Source organism: Chlamydotis macqueenii, chromosome 1 (assembly GCF_036417535.1).
Source record: "Chlamydotis macqueenii isolate bChlMac1 chromosome 1, bChlMac1.mat, whole genome shotgun sequence".
NCBI lineage: Eukaryota > Metazoa > Chordata > Aves > Otidiformes > Otididae > Chlamydotis > Chlamydotis macqueenii.
In genome coordinates, this window is record NC_141556.1 from 42,972,873 (window position 1) to 42,999,754 (window position 26,882).

The window sequence follows — 26,882 nt, forward strand, 5'->3', positions numbered from 1 at the left end:
TGCTTCTCTCTCCTGCTGTGACAGCTGATAATGACTGAAACACAGATGCCACATTAGCCCAGGTTTCAATAGGAAGGGACTTTCAGTGAGAACTTACTTCTCAACCCGGCTTTAGGTTTGTTAAACTCTTCAAGGAAAGCCGGACTGCACGTGTGTAGGACAAGCTGCACTTGTTCCTCACTTCTGAGGAGACATCTTAGCTTTTTGTTCCTTAGGTGCTCTGTGAACTTAAAACTGTTGGTTTGATAAAGGGCAAAAGGCAAGAAAAAAGTGCTACTTAATGTGAGTCAAAAGAATTAGATAATACACTTTTCCATTTGCAGGAAAAGTCTTTTTTGTCTGGATTTAAACAAATTTAATTATCGTATTTGTTTTTTGTCAGTGAAAATATGAACAGACTGAAGTTCAAAACTATGTTGTTTCAAGCTTTTAGCTCTTTTTTTCTTTTGCTAGTAATGAATAATAAACAAACAAGAATTACAGGCTTATAATTAAAAGTTTAGTAGTTGCTGCTTGGTTTGAAATGACCTTGAAGTGGTATTCTTCTTTTCATCTTTCTTTTCCTCTTTGCTAATGTACATTCCAGCAGGAATAATTCCTTTTTTTTTTTTTTTCCTCCAAGGACTTTGTTGAAGTGAAGGCAAAAGTTTGACTTTCGTCTCTTCATATTTATGATAATCTTTTTCTTGTGACATTCTTAACATTTTACTGCATCCACTTTCATTCCATTGTGAATGTCCCTTATGCTCTAAGCCCAATTTTCTGCTTTTACCTCACAGTGCTTAAACTATCCATTCTATTCTGCTCTGTTTTCATTAGGAACCAGCCCTTAGCAACTAGATAACAGCCTGATACTGAAGATTTCTTCTTTTCACACACTATAATACATCTTTTCTCTTCCAAAGAGATTTCTGGAGCTCATCAAATGCCCATGCTACAGAACAATGCATCTGTGTATTTTCTCTCAAATATCTTTTCTCTTCACAGAACTTTGAAATGCTAACTTATTTATTACTCTCTTCTAAAGAGAAAGCAAACAATTTCATCAATCATGTTGAATCCTTTTGTGCTCCCTTTTTATAATGTAGGTATAATCTCTGGAAAGCTCTTGCCTGCAAGTTTTTTAGAGAAAGCCAAGGATTTCTTTAATAATTAGTGCTACATTCATTATAGAGGACCAAGCTTTTGCAAGTAGTGCTGGCATTGTCATTGGATTCCAGTCCTGTGTTTACATGCTTTCATGAAGACAAAGTGCCCATGCCACAAAGCAGAAACACATGTACTCAAAGGATTTTAAAGGTCATGCTAGTCCCTCTACATCCTCCTTCTGTTTTGGCTCGGTATCCACGTCCTTTTCCAGAGCAATACACTTTGATTTACAGATTGCAGAGAGCAAAAAAGAGCTACCAGAGGCTGGAAATGACGTTAAAATTATCACTTCTCTGTCCTGGCCGCTTGCTCCTCTTGAGCACATGGAGCAGCAGAGAGCATGAGCCTCTGCCTTGTCTTGTCCCCCTTCTTGGCCAAGTTTGCCAGCCAAGCAGTGGTAGCACACAACCCTGGAGGATGTGTATCGTCAGTGCTGAAGCTCCCCAACTGCAAGTCTGCTATGCCACACAGTGCTCAGTATGCCACAGATTGCATAAAATGATGAAAATAGTACTGTTTTCAGCTAAAAGTTTGGTAAAGACGCATAGTTGTGCACCAGCTATGGTGACCTAAAGAAGTGGGAACTGAACACTGGAACAGATTGCCCAGAGAGGTGGTGGATGCCCCATCCCTAGAAACGTTCAAGGCCTGGCTGGATGAGGCTCTGAGCAACCTGATCTAGTCGGGGATGTCCCTGCTCCTTGCAGGGGGGTTGGACTAGATGACCTTTGAATGTCCCTTCCAACCCTAACCATTCTAGGATTCTAGGATTCTGTCAATGCATAACTAATTGCCTTCGTTCTGTGCTGTGTGACAACAGATAATCTTATTTTCCTAAGCACATATGATCAGTAACTTTTTTGTTTTAATTTTTAAATGGATCATAGTTATAGGTTAGGGTTTGTCACTAAAAAATTATTGTAATGCCATAGCTGTATATAGAGCTTCACAATAAGCAAAATAGGGGACAAAAAAGAAAACTGAACAAACAAACCAAAAAAGTATTATCACACTGAAGCATTGAATTAGACAATATGATCATCAAAGAAAAAAAGATCTGAAATAGAACAGATTTTTTTTATGTCAATAAGATGTCTATTCAAAGTAGAACTCTTAGATTCTCTCGTGTTCATTTGCTCACTGAAATCTGTTGTTTTTCTGCATGAAAGTTCAGATAGTGTACACACCACCCTTCTTCTCGTGTCCCAGTTGGACAATTAGCTCAATCAGCTAAATCTAGAGGAAAACTTAGTGTATGTGACAATGTACTCTAAGGTGTTTAACTGCTAGAGATCTAACTGCAATAGCAGTATCTGCTGCATTGGGCTAAAAACTGAAATTCCTGTAACCATCCTGTAACCAGTGAGGTATCAAGAGCAGTCTAAGTTTAATTACCAGTAGGTTAAGTAAAATTTGCTCAAGTTTCCATCCACAAACCTGAAAAACTGAATTATCCTACTTACAGGCTTTTGATGAACAGCACTTTCCCCTCAACAAGCACCGAGTCAATGGTTTAAAACAAAGAGCACTGTACTGGGCAGAAGGAAGAAGCGCTGAGAACAAAATTGGGAAACCCAGCAACAGCAATAAATCAGCCATGCCTATTAAGTAGGATTTCTATCTCCCCAGGTTGTTTTGGCAATAGTGCTAACCTTAGTTGCCCTCCTGCAGCAGTAAGTGGCTAATGAGGCAGAGTGGTCTATCAATCACTGCCTCAGTCAGAACGCTGCTGCAGACTGTTGTCCAAATGCAGGGTAGATCCATCCCTCACTCTAAAAGGGCACAGTGCTCTGGGACTTTACCTGCCATCCTAGATGAGGCACTCAGGAGGACTGCTTTCAGAATTCAGCCGAGGCATCTCAGTTGGCCTCAGTCCACCAAGTTTCTTTCAAAGCTGTGCTTAACTTCCAGACAGAGGTTGGGAATATTCATGACCCAAAAGAGTCATACCATCAGACAGAGACACCAGACTGCTTTTGTCATCCTATTTATACAAGCAGAGCAAATCCAGGTTGTGGATTTGATTAGAGGATCCCTGATGCTGTGCATATAAATACCGCTACTCTCTACAACCTTCGACTATACCATAGCTTTAGACCAAGTTTCCCCATATAGTATCTGCAAGACGCGAGTACCTCAAAATGAGTTGCTCAGCAGCCAGCATGCTGAGTGAGAAGCTGCCTAATCAGAAGGGTGTGCTAAAAAAAAAGGAGTGACTCATAAATTCTGCTCCTTCTCCTAACTGTCTTTAGCACCTTCTTCGAAGTGGTGTTTGTGTCCTCTCCTGAAGGTGGGCATGCAAATCCTTTTTTTCAAAAGCTGAACAGCAATGACTCTTCCCTTTCAGAGAAGTACAAATGAATGGAAGCAGCAACACTATTGTATGCAAAACTTGGTGATGGGAGAACTCAGTCAATGAAAGTAACCTTAGGCTAATGTCTGTCGTCTATCCAAAGGAATTCAAAGCTATGTCATGTGAGTCTTCTCTGGTCTAGAGAAGAGATGGGAACGTGGCCACCCCAAGCATTTCCGTGTGCAAAAAACCTGGAAGTTTTAAATTTGTAAAAATCTCTGAATTACTATTCAGTCCTTAACTTTATTTAAACAAAAAAAAAATCCTAGTAGTTCTCTTTTTTCCTTTTGTTACTTCCTTATCTTTATTCTGAAGTTGTTTTCTCAAGTATTACTGTTGCATGGCTTAGATACAACATTCTTGTGAATGGGAACCTTACTAAATTGCTCATCTACAGAAATAATTGCAGAACAAGAAATTGTTGTACTAACAACAGAAGGTAGTGCTTATACTAATACTTTATAAACTGCCTCAGTTTATGGTTATCAGTTGTTAAAATAATTTCAGATTGTATAAGAACATCTTTTAAAAAGATGGTTTTCCGAAACACTGCAGGGAATGCATGATTATTAATCTGAAATTAGTATCCTTTTTTTACTTTTCAGCAGAAAAATGTTACAAGTTAGGAATTAATTGTCATGTAATTGATTGATAATTTTCCCTCCTGCTGTGTGCAGAAAGCTATTGGATGATGGCATATAATTCTCAACAGGAGGAAAAAGTACCAGTCATTATGGGACAATTAGTTCCAATTTCCACTATTTTTCTTCCATGTGCTGATAAGATTGCCTTCAAAATTAAGTATAGTAATTAACCATAAATATAAAATACTTCTAAAAAAGTGTATTTTTAACTTAAAAATCAAATCTAAATGTAGATGCTTCCTGCACTCCCATGCTCCTCTTTCCTGGACAAGTGACATTCATGAAACAGTGATTTTCACGTAGCTGCAATTAACAGAACCTGTCACAGTCAATCAGCTTACATTCATGGTTTTGCAGCACTGTTCCTAATTTCAGTGCTTATACAATATGGCTGAAGAAAACCCTGAAAAATCTTTTTATCAACATCACAGTTTATGAAAAGTGTGTATTTCCCCACAAACCCACCATCTATTTACAAGAAAATTCTTGGACTCAAGCTGTCATTCTTTGCTTTAAGGACAGTGAAACCGTAATGCTTGCTTAGTCACCTTAGAGCAAGCATAGTAGCATATCATTAATGCACGCATGGGAGCAATATACCTATGATGTATATATTCAGAGAGATGTATTTTTTTATACACAGGTACTTCCATGTATCTCATTGATATCTGTGTGGTGAACTACTGATATTTTTAAAACTAGAGTGCATCTACTTGAAAAGTCTGACTCTTTTATTGCACAGAATTTGCAAAGCTTGATCTACAAAATCCTCTCACATGTGAGTATTTTGCCCATTAGTACACTTAGGTGATGCATCTTAAAGCTTTAATGCCAAATACCAACTGTTTGCATTTTTCTAAATGCCAGCCATGTAATTTTATCTTAGGATCTGGAAAGCTAGCTGGGCTGTTCCCTTCTCCCACCTACCACCAAGTAACGCAGCCTGAATTTCATGTGCTTGGCTATAAGGATATAATCCCATGCCTTCAGCTCTAACTGTGTGATCTGCAGTAGATTCTGGAAGATACAGACAACTGGTCTTTGAAATTTAGTTTATAATTGCATTCGTGATGCAGAGGAGGAATACAATCTTATTGTGTTCTTGTTTTCTTAGCTTTTTGATACTGCAGACATAGCGGGGGAAAAACCACTCGATGATAAGGTTGCAATGTGGGACACATTAAATTCAGCATCTATGACTGAATCACAGAATCATAGAGTGGTTTGGGTTGGAAGGGACCTTTAAAGGCCATCTAGTCCAACCCCCCTGCAAGGAGCAGGAACATCTCCAACTGCGTCAGGTTGCTCAGAGCCCCGTCCAACCTGGCCTTGAATGTTTCCAGGGATGGGGCATCTACCACCTCTCTGGGGAACCTGATCCTGTGTTCCACCACCCTCAGTGTAAAAAAATTCTTCCTAATATCTAATCTAAATCTACCTCCCTCTATTTTGAAACCATTACCCCTCATCCTGTCACAACAGGCCCTGCTGAAGAGTCTCTCCCGTCTTTCCTGTAGGCCCCCTTGAGGTACTGGAAGACCGCTATAAGGTCTCCCTGGAGCCTCCTCTTCTCCAGGCTTAGCAACTCCAGCTCTCTCAGCCTGTCCTCAAAAGAGAGGTGCTCCAGCCCTCTGATCATCTTTGTGACCCTCCTCTGGACTCACTCATACATAGGGTGCAGATCTTTTTCAGAAGGAAGGTGCCATTCATAGTCACTTGTCAGAGTAGAATCACACTCTGAGGTGCCAGTTATTTCACAACCTAAATCCAAAACTTAATTAATATGTGAGGTAACACCAAATTACACATCCCAGCTCCCCGTATTTGGTTCCTTAGTGCACGTACCATCCTGCTTGTTCCGAATTAATTTTACTAATCCCATGGTTACTGAGTGCAGAAATTGGGACACATCGGAAATCTCAATAGAAGGAAATTTCAAAGGGGAAATAGTGTATTTAGAGTGATTATCTACAGATACCAAAACAAAATATTAATAACATTTCTCCCTATCATTTTACAATTTCTGTTCTGTTGTTCCTTTTGAATTTTACCACGTCATAGTTAATCTCTGTGGCACTTTACTAGTTTATAGGCTTTATTAGAGCTATTGATTGGACAGAAGCCAAATATGTGAATATAAATTGATTTTATGCAATGTACACAAGAAGGAACTTATTGATATAAAGGGCTTCATTATTTGTAGGATTACTTTAAAATGATTTTGGAACAGCAAGAATTCTCTGTGGACTGTATTAGAATTTCATGCTTAAATGCAGTTAAACACTAATTTTTGTATTAATTCTTTTGTCTTACACTGCTGTATAAAGGAAGTCTGGAAGTAAATACCAGGGGAGTAGAAATGCAGATTACAGCTTCAGGAAACAAGATGCAAGCATGAAAGATGACTGAATGATCATGTGGGAGGAAATTAATGTAGTTTCTTTCTTTCCCTCATTCCTATTCATAACTAGCTATTATCAAGGACCTCAGTCATTTTGAAACAGCATTTGCAGTAGTAGAGGAAGACAGAGGGTTTAAATTATACATATTCTGCTGCTTTGACAGGTTTGGTAACCTCACTGCTGCTGAAACATGACAACAATGTCAACATCCAGAGAGACAGGGCTGTCTCTAGCCCCATTACCTCTAAAAATCAAAAGAAGTACATGACTAAGAAATATTGTATCCTTAGAGGGAAATAAGAGTTTCAGAACATGGTCAAGGAAACAGGCATTTATATAGTGAATCTATGCAGAGGACTCACCACTCTTGACTTGCTGCAATGCTCTTTGCTCTTGATTTTTGTGTTTCTCTGTAAGCTGCTGTGGCTCCTTTGGCTTCCGTGTGCTCTTCTGCATTGCAGAGCCAAAGTTTGAAATGCAGTCAAAAAATTCCAGCTTTTGTCTGGAAAGAAAATAGTGTTGGCTTCACTGCTCTCATTTAAATTAACAGTGGTCTTATCAACAGCTTTAAGGACTGAGTCTGAAAATATCATTTTGCATAGCTGGGTGCTGCAAAATATACAGTGATCAGCTCTTCATAGATTACATACCAGACTGAGCTTCTTTCTGAAAATAGGAGCCAAAGTTTCTCTTGCTCAAGACTCTGCAGTGTAAGATATATCAGAGCCCTCTCTGTTAACAGTTCCACTGTATTTAATAGTGGGTGACCAGGAAGCTGAGAGAGAAACATGTAGATGGTGCCGTGTACTGAGGAATTTGTCTTCTTCTGGTGTTCACAGTGTCCCTGTCCCTCCTCAAATATTCTGATGGTTTGCTGTCTACTGGGCAGATCATTTTCTGTGACATTATATGGTTAGCTTTCAGACACGCTTAGAGATTAAATTGTTCGTTGTAATGATTTCAATTAAATAAAATGTGACAGAGAACTGTGAACTATTCTATGCTTATTCTACATATATTCTATGTTTATTAGATATACAGTGAATTAAAAACTAAAACAGGTTAAGAAGAGTACAGAAAGATTTGGGTATCATTTGGATATAACTCATGCTCAGATAATAGGTTTTCAGTGTGAATATTAGACTGAAAATCTTACCATATTTCATTTTCTCATGACTTTTCAGATGCTTCTTATTATTACTTTGTCTGGCTGCTAGAGAAGGGCTCAGCTGAAATTCGTATCTATGTGCACAAAACTTCTGGATAGCTACACTGCCAGAAGAACTTGAGATGGGAACTAAATGAATGTCTCAGGAGAGAAGCAAAACATGTTTGAACCTACTAAAAGAAAAAAAAAAAAGATTAATTTAGATTTGATCAACCGGTTAGTGTCTTTCAGTTGCTTTTCTAAAAAATATTTGTTCCTATTTTAAGCAAATTCTAGAAACTGATATTGAGCTCATGTCCAATAATGAGATTTGTTACCTGGTCCGGGACTGTGCTGTAGATAACTCAGTCTAATTAGCTGTTGGCTCCCAAAAGTAACAGTTTTGACTACCTGTCAAAAAGTATTTCTGCCAAGCTCGCCTCCACTTCTGCCTGACTTGGTATATGACTGCTTTCCTATCCCTACACTTGCTTAAACTTGGGCTCAGAAGTACCTCACTCCATATATGTGGGGGGTCCTCATCCCTACTGACTCACCACCTCTTGGTCCTCTTCCTATCTGTACACTCTGTTCTTCCATCCAACTCCAGGAGCAGGGCTACTCCTTTGGCAGGACACAGTGGCATAGTCGTTTCTAGAACTGAGCAATAAAGTAGCCATGGGCTTTTGGGGAGAGATTTAGGTGCTTTATCTTGTTTGTTCAGTCAAGCCAATGAAACTGTTGATGTAGTATTAGTAGCAGGCATTGGAAAACAATTTTGAAGAGCTAATATACGGCTGAGATCAACAGAGTATCGACTGAATTGATGTTTCACATATGGCAGCAGGAGAAATGTTTCCTCCACTAAAAGAGGTGCAGGGGTGATTCTGTGGGGGTTTGCTGGGACGTTTCTTGAACTCTGGTAGCAGCACAGACAGGACACCTGACTTGCCTCACCAGGGTTCTTCATCAGAGCTTTTTTCCCCATGAAATGTTGGGCCTTTCATGTACCTTCTCTAAAGCAGTATTAAATCTAGATCGCATTGTAAGCCTTTGTGGTAGGGGTGAAAAGGCTGTTTTGATATGACATCTTTACCGTGACCTTCCATTCTTCTGAAAATGTAGTTACAGACCCGTCTTTATAAAAAGCCAAGAAAGTCTCTTTTCTGAGCTTGTCTTTTAAAATGAATGTCCATTACTGAAGCTAGAAAGATAGCGTGTTTCATTAATAGGAAGATGAATGAGTAAAAAATGTATTATTAACCTCCCAGAATACTTAAATCTAGGAAGAGATCATTTATTGTAGATATCTTTAGACATTCTGGTAATGTTCCCATCTTCTTAATGATGAATTAATTTCATCAAAAACAGTCTCGTGGAATAGGGTAAATTTTCAATGCTGTGTCAAACCTTTCTCTGGTAACACTCGTACTTACCCTAGGCATATCAGCACTGAAAGTTAATAGGTTTTTTTTCTTTCAGTGCACAAGAGCTGTAAACAAAAATGACAGGAACACAACTGATGTTAACATGTGATTTTTTTTTTCTTTCTTGCATAAGTTTTGTGATTACATTCCAAGCTGGATTTAAGTGCTGAGGTGAATGTGTTTGGGATGCTGACAAGATAAGCTGTCTGGGAAATACCATTTAATGATATAGATCCCAATGTAAAACTTTGCAGGCTTATTGAGGTACAGTGACCAGCTCTACTACAATTACAGCATTAAACACTGACAGAATGGTGACAGTTACTTATGAATACTTATGCAATTACTCATAATAATGCTCTATTTCTATGTTTTGAACAGTTTCATTCATTTTAATTTTTAGTATGGCAGAAAAAAAATTGAGAGGCAGCAAGGTAAAAGCATACTTTCCAGAAATTTTCTCATTGGGAGGGAATGATTTGGTTAGCATGAGATGTCTGACCTATTTGCTGTCTCACTCCACAGTTTGCATTCAGCAGATAAGAGGAGGAATGAGCAAAATTAAATTGTCTGAAGTCCACTATGCAGAAAGAACGTCACCCATTTTGTTTCTATGAGATTAAATATTCTCTAATGGCTACTCTGGTATACCTGCTGTAATTTAACCACAAGAAACATACAAATTTGCTTTATTGCCCTTTGCACTTTTTTTTTTCAGGGTTGGGGGAGGTATGTCTATCATAAATCACCCCATGATTTGTAGAAGATGATACGCTACTCTTGAGTTTTACTCTCATTCCAAATCCTGAAAATTGCCCTTTCATATGAATCACTCCCACAGCATTCTCATTAGTTTTCTGACTATTTGGTTTATATTTCAAAAACATTTTAAAACAAGTAAAAATTTCCCATGGAGTTAATCCCCCTAGTTTGTCCACATCTTACTTTGGACACGCCAGAATATTTGCAAAGTGAGGCTGTTGCCCTTGGAACACATTCTTTCAGCTCTGATTTCCATAGGCTACTCCATGCTCTGCAGTCAGCCATGTCTGAAGTTTTACTGCTCTCTTAAGAGTAATTGCTATTTTACTACTCTCTTAAGAAGTGCATTCCGATGGGACTCTCACCATCAGGATCCATACCAACATACTAAGGCAGTCAGCCAATACTTCGTACCTCCATGAGGAAATCTCTGTCTTCTTAGGAATCTCCAGAGTGCATTTGTGAATTACTCAGATGCTATAATTTCAGGGGAAATTATGTAGAAATTATGTAGAAGTTTGAGCTTATACTCACTTTCTGTCAGAGTTTTTCTTGCATAGGGAACAGTAAGGCTCTAAACCCCTTACCTCCTTAAGGGTTCAAATCATCATCTCTGGATTTTTCAGTCAACACTTGCCTACTTCTGTATGGAGATGACAAGCATTACATCCAAGTATTCCATGTATTTGGTTATTGTTTTGTTTTACATGTCTTATAATGGCTGTATGGCACTAGTTTGGATGTGCACTGGCATACCAAAGGATTGGCATGCTCAGGGAATACAGTCTATGCGGTGTGTTATAGAAGCATGTAAATGATATTGTACTTTTATTTATGAACACATGTGTACTCTTGTTTATAACTGCATGTTGCACATGAAACATGTAATATTTCATACTTGGCATTATAATCATTGTAGTGAACACTGAACTGGAAATCATAACGGAATTCTATGACATTTCATTTTTTAAACTTTAATAAATTTTTGCTTGCAACTACCGTTTCATAAGTGCCAGATAATCTGCTAGTATTTGGAGATCTTTACCTTCAGCAATGCACTGCAGCACTGAAATAACTCCTTTTTTTTTGGTAAAAGGCCAATTTAAATCTGATTATTCGGTATTCTGCAGTCTCTAATAATACCACGGTGTTTATACCATTACTATGGAAAGCTGCAGCATTGCAGTAATAGAAGCCATCAGACGTTGTCTCAATAAGCGAGTGGGCATGTGCTCTTCAGAAAATTCTTTACTGCAGAAAGCGTTTTCGGCGACAAGGTTCTTTTCCAGCCCCTTTCACACCTGCTTAAAATATGAGGACAGTGTCACTGGCGTGTAAAGGTCAAAGGCTCTTTAGCAAGTCTCAAAGCATTTGTGCGTGCCTTGTTATGTGCAGTGACCTCCAAGTGCACTGGGACTCTACAGAGATTGTTCCTGGAGATCAGAGGAATGCTCTGTTTTCTTATTTTTAACTTCTTGTAAATAAATGAAGGTGTAATGCTTCAAATTTGTTCTCCTAATATATTTTCAAAATACAGCTCCAAAACTGGAAGCAAATAGATTACATTTGCCTTTATTTTTAATTAGCTGAAAGTCATCACTGCAAATTGTGTCTTCCATTACAAAATAAAATAGTCAACTGCCAGGCCTGAAATAATTGAGCAATATATTATAATTAAGCAATTTAATTTTGATTTAATTATGATATATCATACAACTTTTCTTCTGATTTAACTGACATTCATTGACAAAATGCTATAATATAAAACAGCACTAGTGTTTACAGCTGATGGCTCTGCATGTTTTGCTTCATAGTGTTTGGTATTCATCAGAACATACGGGAAAAGTCTTCCAGTCTGGAATAGCTGGCATGTTATTTCATACTACACAAATTATACCCTACATGTTTTTCCCTGTTGTTGTTTTGGGAGGCAAGTAGCAAAATCTTTGCAGACATCAGACTTGAGACAAAGTTCACAGATATTGAATGGAATCTTTCTATCAACTTCAGTCTGCTTTAGATAGTAAACTGCTCCCATGTTGTTATAGGCAAATAGATAAGACTGCGTGCTTATGAAATATTTATGGAGCTGCGTCATATATATATTCTGTGTCAACAGCAACATGATTTTACATTAGGCTAGAGACTGCAAGGGCAAAGGCAGAAGCGATGGGCAGGCAGGGAATACTGCTTCATTCAGAGCTGCCTCAATAAAATTGCTGCAAAATATCCACCAAATTGCTTCTTCAGAAAAAAAAGCCAACCCCCTATTTAGTTAAAATCTTTTTAATTAGATGACAGTGTTGGAGAACGGCTTCTATTCCAGACTACACTTGTGTGCAAACCCCTGTTTAATGCCAAGAGTGATGAGGGTAATTTCAGAAGGTTCAGGTCTGTGGCTGCAGGTCTTCATGGCTGTGGGCTTGTAAAAGTAAAGTTGAAGGACAAAAAGCCAATCCTCATCTTGATTTAGTGATTTGAGCACTCTCAGTAACATCCGTGAAAATAGTCATGTAAGGCAGGAAAGCTCGTGATTCATTGTATTGCACACAGTCAGATGCTCTTATGCCCCTTTAATTTTGATGTGTTGCCTTTTTTTTTCCTATGGTGATGTTTAAATTTCTCAGCAAAAGGTCAAAGGCCAAATGTCTTTTGGGGCTGAGAGCAATTGTACACTGAGAGCAATAATGAATATTTGTTATCTCAAACCCTTTCTCCCTCTAGTTTTCTGAAGAAGAACAGGGTGATTATTCAGATCAGTGATACTTAGGATGCAGCAGAAAATCAGAATAATGTGTTCAAAACCAATATGAACATTTCAGCCAACCTTCCTGTGATATTGAAATTGCTTTGTGCATCTCATCTCACCTTCACCCCACTGGCTTAAAATTCTTTGCTTCGTAATGTACACTCAATTAAAGGTTTTGCAAAATGCCCATTAAACAACACAAAATTAAAAATATGCTGATGTGGGTTTCTGTTTGTGACAGCCTCTCAGATATTTCAATATGGCTGCATTTAGGTACCCTACAGATGTCGTAGCCTCATGAATACACCAGCGAGACAGCTGAATAATTTAAGAGAATATTGTCAGTAGCAAATGTCACACAAAAATAACTGGAAGGAAAATTGCCTTCAAAAAGTGAACATAAAAATGGATGCAAATTGATTTCTGTTTAATATACAACTTGCCTAAATAGGAAACAGTAGGTTATTACTTTGACAGGAAATCTTGCAGTCTTTTTATTATATCCTTACCACTTCATTTATTTTATATAGAAACTTTGGCTGTGATCCACACCTCTGCAACTCTCATAGAAAAATAATTCTGTAAATACACTGTGAAATTTGCACATAGGGAGCAGTTATTACCCAATTTGCTTATACTTTCAAAATTGAAGAGCAGAACATAAATCTATACAAGAGTTTACAGGAATTTTGAGATTTCAAATTCAGCAGTTCAAAATGCAACACTGTTGGAGAAGAAGTCTAAGCAATAAAATTATTCTGGCTGAAATTAGCCCTGCAAAAGACTTTTCTCTCTTGTCTAATAAATGTTCTATGAAGAACGTGAAGCAGTATGCTGATGCAGTCATATTTGCCCAGTAAGCATGAGCACCAGGTGATGTTCTGCCTATTTTGTCTTTTATTGATGAGAGATCCATTTCGATGATTTAAACATTCTCTTTCAGCTTTTTGTTTTGTTTTTTTCTTTTATTCCAACAGCTTATCCCGGGGTTAAAATGGTGAGTGAAAGTCATCATGAGGCCCTGGCAGCACCGCCAGCTACCACAGTAGCACCAGCCCCTCCAAGTAATGTCACCGAGCCAGCCAGTCCCGGAGGAGGGGGAGGAAAAGAAGATGCATTTTCTAAGTTAAAAGAGAAGTTCATGAATGAATTGAACAAAATTCCACGTAAGTAAAACTTGATTGATGAAAAAGTTTTTGTTGGCAGATTAGATTTAACTTGACATTTTCTTCTTTGTGATTTATTTAGACAGCATACTAAATGTTCTCCAGTCAGAACTAGAAAAATCAGAATATAAATGTGGTTTAGTAAGCTCCTCAAAATTAATTGCAGTAGAAAAAATAGGGTCAAACTCGTGTAATCTGAGTCTATTCTTGATATGTGAGATTGTCATGGTGGTTTTTACTCATGAATTATTGCTGAATCATCAAAACTGGAATGGCAGAACTTCATGGTGGCCATGGGATCATAAGCAAAATATTTCCTAACAGTTTCAGATTTATGACAAATGTGTGCGAGCATATTACCTTAAAGCAAAATTTGGCCAGAACTCATAAATATTGAGGAAATAAGTAAACTGTATCTTTGGAGATTAGAAAATATAGAAAAAACAAATGGGAAAATGGCTTTTTAACAAGGAAATAACTCTAATACATCAGTAATGTGTGAAGATAGCCATACTTTTCCCACTCAGTAATTCAATTAGATCAGCCACTGAACATGGTTTGGGTAAGTTCCTGTACCTATGCAGAGTACTTTAAAAGTACGAGTTTATGTTTCTGTGAAGTCAATAGGGTTGAAGTCAGCAGGGTTCTTTTGGTCTGTGCTAGAAAGTATTGGTTGTTGAAGTTGAGGCTTCAATTTGTTCACAGTTGTAAAAGTAATATAAGCATTAGCTTTCAGCTGTTGTTTATGATAATACTAGGGTTCTTGAACCTGTTTGGTATGTTTTAGTATGCCTACACTGGTATTAGATATACAACTAGTTCAACATTGTCAATGTCATTTCATATAATAAATAAGAAATCCTTTTTGTTACTAACAGGAAAGTTACCTAATGATCCAAGCAGATAATTTTTCCGCTTTTGTAGACATGAAGGTGAAGGCTGTGTGTGTATGTGCGTTGTAATAGCAGAAATTAGAGAGACATTCAATCTTTAATAATTACTTCAGAAGAATAAGTAAATGTAAAATATTTTCAGGGAAGTATTTTAACATATATAAGAGCTTTCATTTTTAGAGGGTTATCATTTGTGTAAAGATATGTTGTGTGACTGATAAAGACAGATAACAAATTAGAATCTCAATCAATTTTTTATCTCAGAAATGGATCTTGGCAGTCTGACAGATTTTGCAGTTTTTGTAGAATTGATAGCAAACAGCCTTGCTCTCTCACTCAAAATTCTCACTTGCAAGAATAGAGGTGTTACAGTGGTAAGAAGCCCATATGTCATTAGTTTGGTAATCTGCACAGTCCATTGCCGACCATACTGAAATGAAATTGCCTGATGATATCATGGGAAAAACAAAACCATAAGAAAAAAGAAGGGAGAAAAAAAGGAAAGTCAAGACATTGAGGGAGAAACAGTCAGCATTTGAAACATTTGTATTTTAATTTTTATCTCATCATACAATGTAAATGAGGTAGGTGACACTTTTATGTAAATATTCTTTTATTTTTAAATGTTGGTTTTAACATAGCAAAGGTGTGATTTCCAATATGAGGAACTCTGTAATTGGTAAGTCTAGGAAAAGGTCTGCAGATAGAGAGGAACTATGAATGTACTGCTGCATAATTTTTTAAAACAACAGTGAAAACAAGTGGAAAGTCCAATCTGAAGAATCTTTCCAGAGTGGACTGAATAAAACTTTTCTGGCAAAAAAAAAAGAACCTACTACTACGTGATGAAAGTGCTTACTGAGAAAAGTATACTAGACCATAAGACAAGTCTTATTTCTTATGAAATGCATTACAGTATCTATAAAATATGGCACCTTATGTTGATACTAAGTCCCTAACATATTGCTCCCATTTTAGAATTCTGAACTCTTATCCAAGATCATGCAATAACTTTGTGGTGGAGCAGAGAAATGAATCTAGGGTAGTCACAAATCCCCTGCTAATTGTCTCCTCTCCTTCTAGAGGCTGCAGATATGATTGGATCTTCCCAGCATCTCCATCAAATACTGAGACTGTGAACATGACATTCTGTTGTGTATATATATTTTTTTTTAATTTACCATTTCAAGAAGAAAGTTGAATGTTTATTGTACTACAGAGAGGGAAAGGGCTTGAGTGTGGTTTTTAAAAAAATATTTAAATATGAAATAGTGCCATTGAGATGTTGGAGTATTTTGTATTCCAAATAACTTTTGTTTTCCCCTTTTTCCCCAATCCTACATGAATGGACTGTAATTGATAGCTCTATATATGTTTCTCATTTATAAACTAACACAAACAGATCCGAATAAGTTCAAGTAGGCTGTCTCCAAAATACTGGGAGCAGAAAGGGAGAGGTGACCTTGTTTCCCTGTCAGAAGATTATAGCATTTCCTTAATATTTCTTCAGTTTGTGCCAGTAGGGAGTCATCGGTGAGGTGTTAGCCTATGAAAAAGCTGAGGATTTAATTGTAGTAGAAAAGTTGTCAGACCTTGCCTCTTACAGCTAGGTGCAATTTTTTTTAGAATATTTCTTAAGACAGAGCAGAATGTAAATTTGTTGCAACCAGATGGTTTTTATAGTGCCTTTCTGGGAATTTCTTGCTGTGTGAGAGAGAGTAAAGATGGTGAGCAGGCTCCATTGGGACAGCACAGATACTTGGGTCTAAGGACACTTGCAAGACCATGGACCGGGTTTTTTCTCTGGTAGATTCCAACTGAAGACCTGACTCCCAAGTCTTACACAGGACATAGGAATCCCATAGTCAGCAATTCTCTAGTCTTTGCAGCTCAGTGACAAGCCTGTTTTCTAGTTCGTGTGCTTTCTCATTTAAAACTTCGAAAGGTCTCATGTTCATCCCCACATGACAGGGAAGGCTTTGAAAGCTCAAGAGTTACTGTGACAGGATTTTTTTTTTTCAGTGCTCTGTTGTCTATGCGAAAGAGAGAAATAATTTAATGTTTTAGCTGCCTCTGCTGAAGATGTCTGCAGATGGAAAATAAGCCGTCATGATTTAATGGGTGTATAATAGCATAGAATGTACCCATATTGTGAAAAAGCTCACCAGCAATCAAGGAGGTTTGAATGATTAAAAAAAAAGCCCAGCTGTAGTAGGGACTAACCGATATATAGTCTACTCTTTCTGTAATAGAAATTACATAATATCAGGTCATGCTTATATATAAAAAAACCCCTTTCAAATAGTGGAATTCATGATGACAAAAATAAAGGTACAGCAAACTACGCTCAGCAGAATAAATGCTGTTCCTTCCATGTGGCTTATAATAGAACAGTCATCCTTTTAAAATAGTATATTTTGTAGAGCACATAGAAGTCACAAGTTAAATAGTCTAGGCATACTTAATTAACTAAAAATATCAGGATTCCCGTTAAGATTTCACTTTGCAAAAGTCCAAGATAGGGTCTGTGCAATTTAAACTACACTGATGTTTTCTCCTGTAAGATATGCACCAAAAAAGTATTATTTTATAAAAAAAAAAAATGAATTTAATAGAATCAGGAAATAAAAGTTCCAAGAAGAATAGAAGGCCCATTTGTATTCATATATATTTATTACAAGAGCAGTGATGCAATATGTAAACTCAGTTAGAATTTTGATCAATACAAGCAGAAATTATGTTTTTTCATTGCTTTGTATCCCTTTAAAGTAGAACATACCCCACCTTTCACGGCAGGAGAGTGCAGACTTCCATGAAACACACAAATCATTCACAGTGGTGATGTCCTAACATATATTTCACTCTGGATAAAGCAAGTGGGATCGTTTTGTAACAATGAGTCATACAATTAAAGTGCAAAAATCTTGAAAGATTACCGAGACGTAACTGTGAAGAATTTTTTTCTCTGTTATGCAAATTCCTGCATTTGGGTTGTGAGTGGCTGATAATCACAGTACAGTTGTTTTTCCATAACTGCATTGTGTGTAAAAGTCACTCTATTTTAATTGGTTTTTATGCTTTCTATCCCAATTTATCTTTGATTTGCAGACTTTTAAAGCTATTTACCAGAAGTAGAAAAAAGGCACCATCTCTGCTTTTACACTTTGCATTTTAAACATAGCAATTCCAACACCTGAAGAAGGGGCTAAAACAAAGCAGATAAAATGGCACTTACACTTCTGAAAACAAAATTGCTTTAAAAGATTTAGTAAGATATATTGATTCTTTCCTTCCTCCCTCTCACTGCTCTTCCATCTGGGCCTTTCTCTGCAGGCTAGGAAAATATCTGCTGAACATTTTACAGTAAGTAAGTTCTAGCAAGACTACGGGAATGCGAGACAGCAGCAGCTTTTGGGCAGAGTCTTTAAATGTCAAGATACTGATACTAACCATACAAAAATAAAACTTAATATCAATCAGTATCAATCAGCATTAGTTTGCTTAATAAGCATCTTTGTAAAAATAAAGTGATCTCGTTCTACCAGTAAGGTAAATAAAACAGCAAAAATCCAATAAAATTCCAGCATACATCTGACTGAATAATGATACTCTGTTAATGCTTCTCATGTAATCTCAAATAGCTGTAATACTGAATGCATGGAATCCAGGATACTCTCATTACCTGTTTAATAGGAAGTTATTGCATCTTTCTAATGCTCTTTGCTGTCTTACATTATAATTGGATAAAAAGTTATTCTTATTCTGAAATGTTTGACTGGCTTGCAACTCCATTTGGCCTCAGTAGCTGTGCTCAAAACCCCCGCATTTGGTTCATTGTGTACAACTGACTGGTAATCCCACAAACCAGGTGCTCAAAACGGTGTGATGATTCAGGCTGAAACTCAATGTTCTGTGCAGGCTTGTTTCACATTCTGTTTGCACATATTCAGAAAAAGGTTTATTTAACTCTCCTTGGCTTAGTGAATAACTGTCAAAACAAAATGGGACTGGAGGCTATAGAGGAAACTAATAAAAAATGTAAAAATAGCTGTAAGACTCAGGTCTGGATTCATTCTAAATAGTAGCTTAGTAAGCTGAGGTATAGACTTGTAAATACATTTGGGTAAATTAGCAAATAAAATAATTCTGGATTTATATGTTTAGCCATTTAAGTTAAAGTTTCAGCCTTTGGCAGTCATCCTAAATACACCGCGTAAGTTTTTTTCTCCTTGCTGGTCTCTGCTTTTCTGCCTTCGTGCTTTTTTTAATTGACTAGCTGAGGTTGTATTAAGAGTTCTCATTAACCTCTGTAAATCACAATAAAGTTAATTTCTTAGTTTTTCATTCTTATTCGGCATCAAGATTATCAAGGAGATACTATTGAATTTTGTCTGTTATTAGAAAATTGAGGATTTTGTGCATGGGGTCTTTCTGAAACTTAATTTTTATGGAGCTGCCAGCTTGATCATTTACAGATAATAAATTCCGGCTGTTCATTTCACTGCTTCTTCTAATGGTTCCTGGAGTACAGGTGTCACTGGCACAGGGAAGAGAGGACATATTCTTTTCTGAGTTCATAAAAAAGAAGCAAAATGCTGATAATAGAATGTTTTCAGATTTCAAAACTGGATTAACAGAGGAAGACAAGTACCACAAAATCAGAGTAAAGTTCTCAGCAATAACTCTAACATATATTTCCATGGCATATACCAAAGTTTGTCATTGCCTAAGATCTTCTTAGGTTAGCAGGAAAAAAAAGTAAGTCTCTATTTCAGAGACCTTCCCATCTAAATACATGGCAAGGAATAGCTGCCTGCTTGCAGATGAGGACTCTGTATATGTATGTTCATATAGGTATATATAGATATAAATATGTACACACAGGTATTTGTCAATACCAGAAGCAGTGATCTGAGCTTAGAAGTCTGATATTGGCAAATTCTATTGAGGTATCTTGGCAGAGGGGAATTGTAAGGAGGGATTTAGAGGAGAATAAAGGAAGACGTTTCTTGATGTTGAGGAAAGTCTGAAGAACAGCGCTGGAGGAAGTGGGAAGGCATAAATTCAAGTCATCTTGTTTACCTTCCTATCATCAAATCATTAGCAGTTGCTCATGCCAAGCAAATGCATGCAGCTTTACACTGGGGAAGAAACAGGGGAAATGAGAAATAAAGATTTATTTTGGAACACAGAACAAGTACTAGAAAGAGCTATTACAGTACAACAGTAGAGAGGAAAAATCATTATTTTTAAATATAGCAATTTAAATGCAAATCTCAAATTACTTTGTTTTCTCCCTAAGACCCCTCAGTCCCAGAGTTCAGTGGCTGCATGAGTTCAGATTTTTTTTTTTTCATTAAATAAAAGTTTCTAGATCACCTGCTGGTGGGGAAAAGCTTGAAAATACTGCCAACACACATCCAGAAGACACAAAAATAATGAGACAGAAGAAAACAATTCAACTCTGTTATTTTATAAACTCATAATATGAAAATACCTTCACTGTTTTTAAGGGTCTAGCGTATTATGAATGCTTGAAATTAGGAGTCCTGAAAATGCAGCTTTTAAATCCAAAGTATCTAAATAGATACTGAGAGGTGGAAGAGAAAAACTCATGAAGCAGAACATGGGTGAAAATCCTTGTCTGGAAGGAATAGCACGTCGTCTGAGATCCTGCTGAATTACACTCTGTTGATATTTTAATGATTGAATATGTCATGAGGAAAGTTTTTAAAAACCGTGAGTTTTTTTCATAGGACTTCTGATAGGATCACCTTAACATGTCCTGTAGTTAAACTTCTGGATCCATGACAACTGGCAGTTTGATCCTGATACAGGATTGAGCTAGGAGCCTCAGGCTGTTAGAGGTAAGAGCTGCTCTAGCATGTCCCAAACACGCTGCTGTAGACCATAGCTTGATCCAGCACCAGCGAGCACCCATGCTTACTGGGAGGTTACACATCCCCTCCAGTCAAAGCAAGCTCAGCCCACACATCTAACACGCTTGGGTCTGAGAGAGGACCCAATTCCTGCTCTGCCCATTATCTTGGCTCTTTGGGCAAGGAAAGGAGAAATTAGAAGTGCAGAGTCCTACAACTTGAACCAGGGCACCAGCTGCAGCACCCTCCATCCCTAGCACAGGGGGGTTCTGTCGCACACTAAACTCGTGTCCTCTTCTACACCACTTTGAGAATGCACTGTCCCGTCTGAAAGGAAATTCTGTCTGTTAGCCAGAAGCACACTAGGAGCACAACCTGTGTCAAACAGAATTATACGTTATTGATTACATGTGTCTGAAACATAATTTTCAGAAACAGCAGTTGGTTTTGGGTTGTATAATCTGAGACAAAGGGAAGGAAAAGCAAGTTCTCCTGTAAAATACATGATGCTGAGAACATTTCACCAAATATAAGAGAACAAAAAAACCCATTCAGATTAGCTTTTACAGCCATGGAGATGAAACTTATCAATAGTGGATGAGCACCTTCCTTTGGTTTGGTGACAGAGTTTTAACAGGGGGTGCCAGACTAGCCCCAAGGGTCTCCTCTAGCACATCACTGTGATTATTATTTTATATGTTACAATGACTCTGGTAGCTATTTTATTGCACTATAGATATGTCAAGTTGTGTCAGTGCCTTGTAAATTGAGTAGAGAATTCAATTTACAAGCAGAAAACTGAATATGGTTGCTGGCTTCCTTTCAGTGGTGGGAATGTATCTGAAAATTTCATTACTTTCTGTGAGGGAACATGCATTAAAATTATGTTTACATGCACAAAATAAACACAATTTTTGCTAGTCTTTTTCAAACCTACCTGCAGACAGAGTGTCTACAGAAATTACCCATTATCTGTTATAATTCAGGTTGTAATCTTGGTCTGAAAATGCTCTATAAAGAGAGTTCATGGAACAATTGTTCTGAACTTAAAATTGAAAATACATTTAAAGATTGATTCTCAGGAGTGTACTGCATAGAAGAAAAAAAAAACACTTGGGACTATGGTTAATAGATTTGCTTTTTAAAACTATGGTATAAATGGGCAATGAAAATATAGGAATTACTGTTAAGATTGATATTCCATCCTTACCACAGCTACTTGTGCCTAGGCACTGTGGCAAGCTAGAAAATTTTCTCTTGCATTTTTATAAGAAACAAGCGTAGATAATGAAGCTGCTGTTATTCTGAGGCACTGCTGTAAGTTGGCACAGATGAAGAATAAAATGTCATTCCTTGTTATTCCAACTATTCTACTTAGAACTGGGTGAATTTGCTACTGAGAATTACCCAAACTAAAGTCTTCCCTGAGGGATTATAAATCCCTATAGATCCATAGCATCCTCTCTTTTATTCCTTTTATCTTTTTAGTCTTGGCTTGTATTTCAAGTGAGATCTTGAACTGGTCTCGATCTGAAAATCTCTACTGCTTCCAGAACACACAGTTCCGGTTTGCAAGAGCTGTGGAGGTGGCCTCAAATCTTCAGAAGGATCTTGGTATGGCTAGACTTTGCTGTGACTCCGTGGAAGGAAGCTGTGCTGCTGAACTTGAATGACTGCCTCATGAAGGCTGAGTTCCAGCTGGCAGCTGAGCGAGCCATCTGCCTACTCCTGTGCAGGTTTCTGAATCTGAATCTAATCTTAATTATCGACTTCAGCGAGAGCTCCCTAATTTGCTCACAGCCCCTATATCATCTGGGGGCATGTTTCAGTACTGTAACTGGCAATCTTTCCCTATTGCAGTGAGAGCCACCAAAATGAAAGATGAGGTTTGTCCTTTCAGATGGGAAAGGCATTTCAACCCACATCTAAAAAGGAGCTCCAGAAATGCTCAGGGTTTCTACACTTTGCTTTTATGAACCAGGCTCTGGGAGTCAGATTCACCAATCTGAGGTAAATCCTTTGGTTCTCTTTAGAACAACACAGAAACAGTAGGCCCATGTTTATCTGGAAGGGAAAACTGGAGGGGTATGTGTCTAAAATGCTACTGGTCTCAGAGACTTTGATATCTAGGAAGAGGCCTGGGTTAAGCCCTTACAACAGACAGATTCACAGCCTGAAAACACTTTCCCTGGACTTAGAGAGACCTGATTTCTGTCACTTTGAGAGCAGCTGGTTCACTCTTTACTGTCAGTGTACAATCTAATGAAAAGCAAGGAGACTCACTGGGCCAGAGACCTGGCTGAAGGAAAGCATATGCCTTTTGCTGTGAAATGCTGTTGGAAAAAAATGAGCAAATAACACTGGTATTTCGGGCTCCTTACCCTTAAATATCCCACACTAGGCTACACTAGGCTAGAGAGTCTGACCCCATGAATCCCACATTTCCTTCCTAGCTGTTCGTGCAGGAGGAAACCTTCAGGACTAGGACAAACATCAGATTCTTTTTTTACTGGAAACAGCTTATAGGGAGGCAATACATTCTTCATGTAGTCAACAATGTTGATAATAATTTTTATACCTTTCTTACAGATATTTTTATGGTCCTTCTTTACCAGAGTTCATTGAATTTTCTATTTTCCTTCTGTGTTATTTAATTTATGTATTTGTTAACACTTTTCTTCTAAGCAGAACTTACATGAAAAAAATTGACGCAAGCAATATAGTTGCTAACCCAACATTCAGACTTGTTCCTCTTTAGGTTTCAAACCTCACTTCTCCTCCAAAGCCAGCTATTTTATTATGTTTTTCTAAGACCTGAGTACTCAGTTTGCAACAAACACATGCTCTCAGCTGGAATATAGCATTTCAGGTCTCAGCCCTGGAGTCAATTACTTGTTTGTAATATGCCGTAGGTGCAGATTTACTTGCAGCATGGGCAAAGGGAGGACAGAGGAAGATAAGGCAAGCTTATTATTCATAAATTTCAGTCTGGCGTAGCATTTTAGATTACAACTCAGTGATGGTAATCACTTTATAGGAAACTATTCTAGAATACCAATTTCTAAAGTCTCTTGCCACATGAAATATTTATTTCTGAGTTTTAAGTTGTAGGATAGTGAGGTGAGCAAGATGACAGAATAGTATGGGTAGTGGAGAGGACCAGTGGGCAAACAAGAAGACTTAATGTTACCTGAACTCAGGGCGTAACATTAATGATGATAACATGGCATGAAGAAGTGTCAAAATAGATTTGACTATTCTGAAACAGCCATACATTTATGTAATGGTTGATTGTATGGTACAAAAATACCTATGTACATTTCTTTGCTTGATATAAATATAGGTATGTAGGAAGAGACAAAATAGAAGAGGGAAACTATTTACATTTTTTTTAATTCAATTAATGTATTAACGTGAATATTTAAAATGTGCAACATGCTTGATTTGTGACAGCTCATTTCTGTTAGAAACCTACTGATGGGTGGGCTTTGATTCTGCAAAGTGTGTGGATCTGTCCAACATCGCTGCTACTTCTCACTGCCACCTAGGATAAGAAAACTATCTCTAATTTTATAATCATAATGTCAAGAAGCATTTTTATTCTGTTGAACTGAATATTTATTGTGGTAATTTCTAGTAGAAAAGGAACATAAAATATATCCTCTTTAAAAACAAACAACCAATTCCCTAATTGTGTCCACATTAGGTAAAATAATCTGTGAAACAAATCCCTGAAGGGATAGCAATGCTAGCTGAACCCTGCAGTGCAGGATGAGTGCAAATTGGTGAGCAAGTTTTTCTTGTTTTCAGGTCTTTTTGTGCCTCACCTTCACCACTCCTAAATAACATGAAAGGCAACAGAAGTACATTCCTGTTTGATATAGCCATGCAAATATAACCTGGGCATGCAGGCTGAGTTCAGATACTGAAATGATGCACAGCAGATTTTAGAATTTCAGAAGGTTTAATCCAGTAAAGTATTTAAATGTGGTCTAACCTTTAAGCTCCTGAATAGTGCATCAAATTAAATTTGTTACACACAAGCAGTTTGAAGGATCAAGACTGTAAACACTTACATTTCTAATAGATGCTGCAATTTACCTGATGAACTGCTACATTAATTCATATTTTAATGTAAATTATTTAACTTTAGCTATGGTTATTTTAAAAGTTTGTAACTCCACAAGTGATGTAATTTTAGAGACATGTACCACACACACATACAGTGGTAGTAGCACATTTCTTTTCAGACCCTCATAAGTGTAGATTTTTTTACCTTCCATTTAGTTTTAGTAGGCTGCTTGCTGAGAGTTTTACCCTCTTTCGTCTCATGGCTTATTATGACAACACACATTTTCATGATGATTGTAAAAAAATATGGCATTTAGGACAGTTGTTTAGTTTAAATGATCAGTAGAGTGCTACTTTGAGATCATTTGGGACTGGGGGGACTGAAATTTTCCAGTGGAAACCATTGGAAGTATGTAATTATCTCACTTGGGATTTGGGCCAACCCTGCAAACATCCAATTTCCACAGAAGTGATTGAGGTTCCTTCCATTTAGTTTAATGAGAGTTGGATGGGGCTGTAAGGCATTACAGTCCTTTTGGGAAAGTCCCAGGGGATCTTTCATCACCACAGAAGCTGAGGGCATTGGTTTTATGCTTCCTCCAAAGTACAGCAGCCCTTGCGTCAGTGTGTCTCTACCGCAATTCCTCAGCATTACTGGCTCAGGGGGAAGCAGGCCACCACCGTGCCACTTTCTGTGCCTGAGAGGGATCCAGGATATTGGCAGATGATGTTGTTTAGCTTTCTTCTGCATTTAGGTCTTCCATGAGCTTTAGTGAGTTGTTCAGCTGTTTGGTGGGTGTATTGGAGTGCTGTGGCAATAAGCAAGGAGCGGATGTGATGCCTCACTAGTTCCTCCTTCCCTTCAGCTTCAGCGCTGAGAAGCATCTGAAAGTCAGCATGAGACTATCACAGGGTTCAAGGCTTGTTCAGTGACTACACCTCAGCAGAACTTTAACTCTTGCAGACAAAATTGTAGGATTGCCTCTGATGCTACTGCTGGTTCAGTGTTTGGCCAGACTTCTTTAGTCTTGCCCCTGGTATCAGGGGGAATTATGAAGGGCTATATTGTATCAGTCATGTATGCTAAGATGGATCACTTTTCATAGATTAACAAGTGCTGTAATGCCTCTCTCTGCTTCAAAGTTGTTTTTGCTTTGATTTGGTTTTTATAAGAGGTAAAGACTAGCTATAATACACTTAGGTCAACAAAGGACTAAAGTAAATTATGTCCATGCTTACAGTTGTAAGTTAGTGTACTTACTGTCCAGTTCCCAAACTTAATGAGGCTACACTCAAATTGTGAGGACATTGAATTACGGCAGTTTGTTACTCATTCAGCATTGTCAGAATGAGGGTTGGGAGCCATTAGGAGGCTGAAATGTCAGTGACGATTTTTGATTTAGTAAAGCACTGCTAATATTCCCTGCTCTCCCACAATATTTTATGGGGCAAGGAAAATAAAGGGGATTTGCATCAATATTGTGTTTGTACTGACATTTAGAGAGTGGAGAATTGAAAGCTGTAAAATATCTGTGTTCCTGTCCTGATGCTAGGCAGACTTAAAATTGCCTTTTCTAAGGTTAAAAAAAATAAAAAATCAGTGATTCTTCCTCCAAGAAGGTGCAACATTTGCTTCCACCAGACAGGTGAGCATTAATGACAGTCTGTGTCTTCCACAATCTCCATGTCAATTGGTCTGACGTTCTGAGAATTACTATTACAGAGTATGTTGACAATATGTATGGCTTGTAAGCATGAGGGGTCACATCTGTGATCTGAAAGTAAACGATAACCAATTTGTGACTTACAACTCCAGTTCTTCTCACCATCTTTCATCTGCTGCCTCTTTTCCTTACTTTTTCGTGGTTCACTCATCACATAGCACCTTCTCCTCTCATTTACACTCTCTGCCTCTCCAGGGGAAAAAATAAAAAAAAAAAGTTATGGCATGCTAAGACTTTCACAGAGAATACAGTTACAGGAGGAAAGAGGAAAGTTAAAACCTCTGAAGTTTTTTTGACATATGGCTGAGAGAGGCACAAGGCTCCCTGCCAGTGCTAGTCTCTGCTCAGTTCTCCAGGTTCTCTGTCTGCCATAGGATACTTCTGGTGAAAAAGAATAAATATGAAACAATTTTTCTCTGCTTTTCCCTCTACTTCACACAAAGCTTACTAAGAAGGAGTGAAGAGCATTCAGCTAACATTTTAGCAAAGCAGACTGAATACTAATGTTTATTTTTT

At 37.7% G+C, this 26,882-nt stretch overlaps 1 protein-coding gene across 4 annotated transcripts in view; it reads left to right on the top strand.

Moving 5' to 3' along the window:
• Nucleotides 1-26,882, top strand: part of SYT1 (synaptotagmin 1) — a 361,419-nt gene that overhangs the window by 216,353 nt on the left and 118,184 nt on the right. For all 4 annotated transcript variants that reach the window (XM_086749733.1, XM_086749757.1, XM_086749742.1 and 1 more), the window contains exon 3: nucleotides 13,611-13,799. In XM_086749733.1, coding sequence (XP_086605859.1) covers nucleotides 13,628-13,799 — 172 coding nt within the window. In that variant the 5' untranslated portion in view covers nucleotides 13,611-13,627. The remainder of the gene's footprint in view (nucleotides 1-13,610; nucleotides 13,800-26,882) is intronic.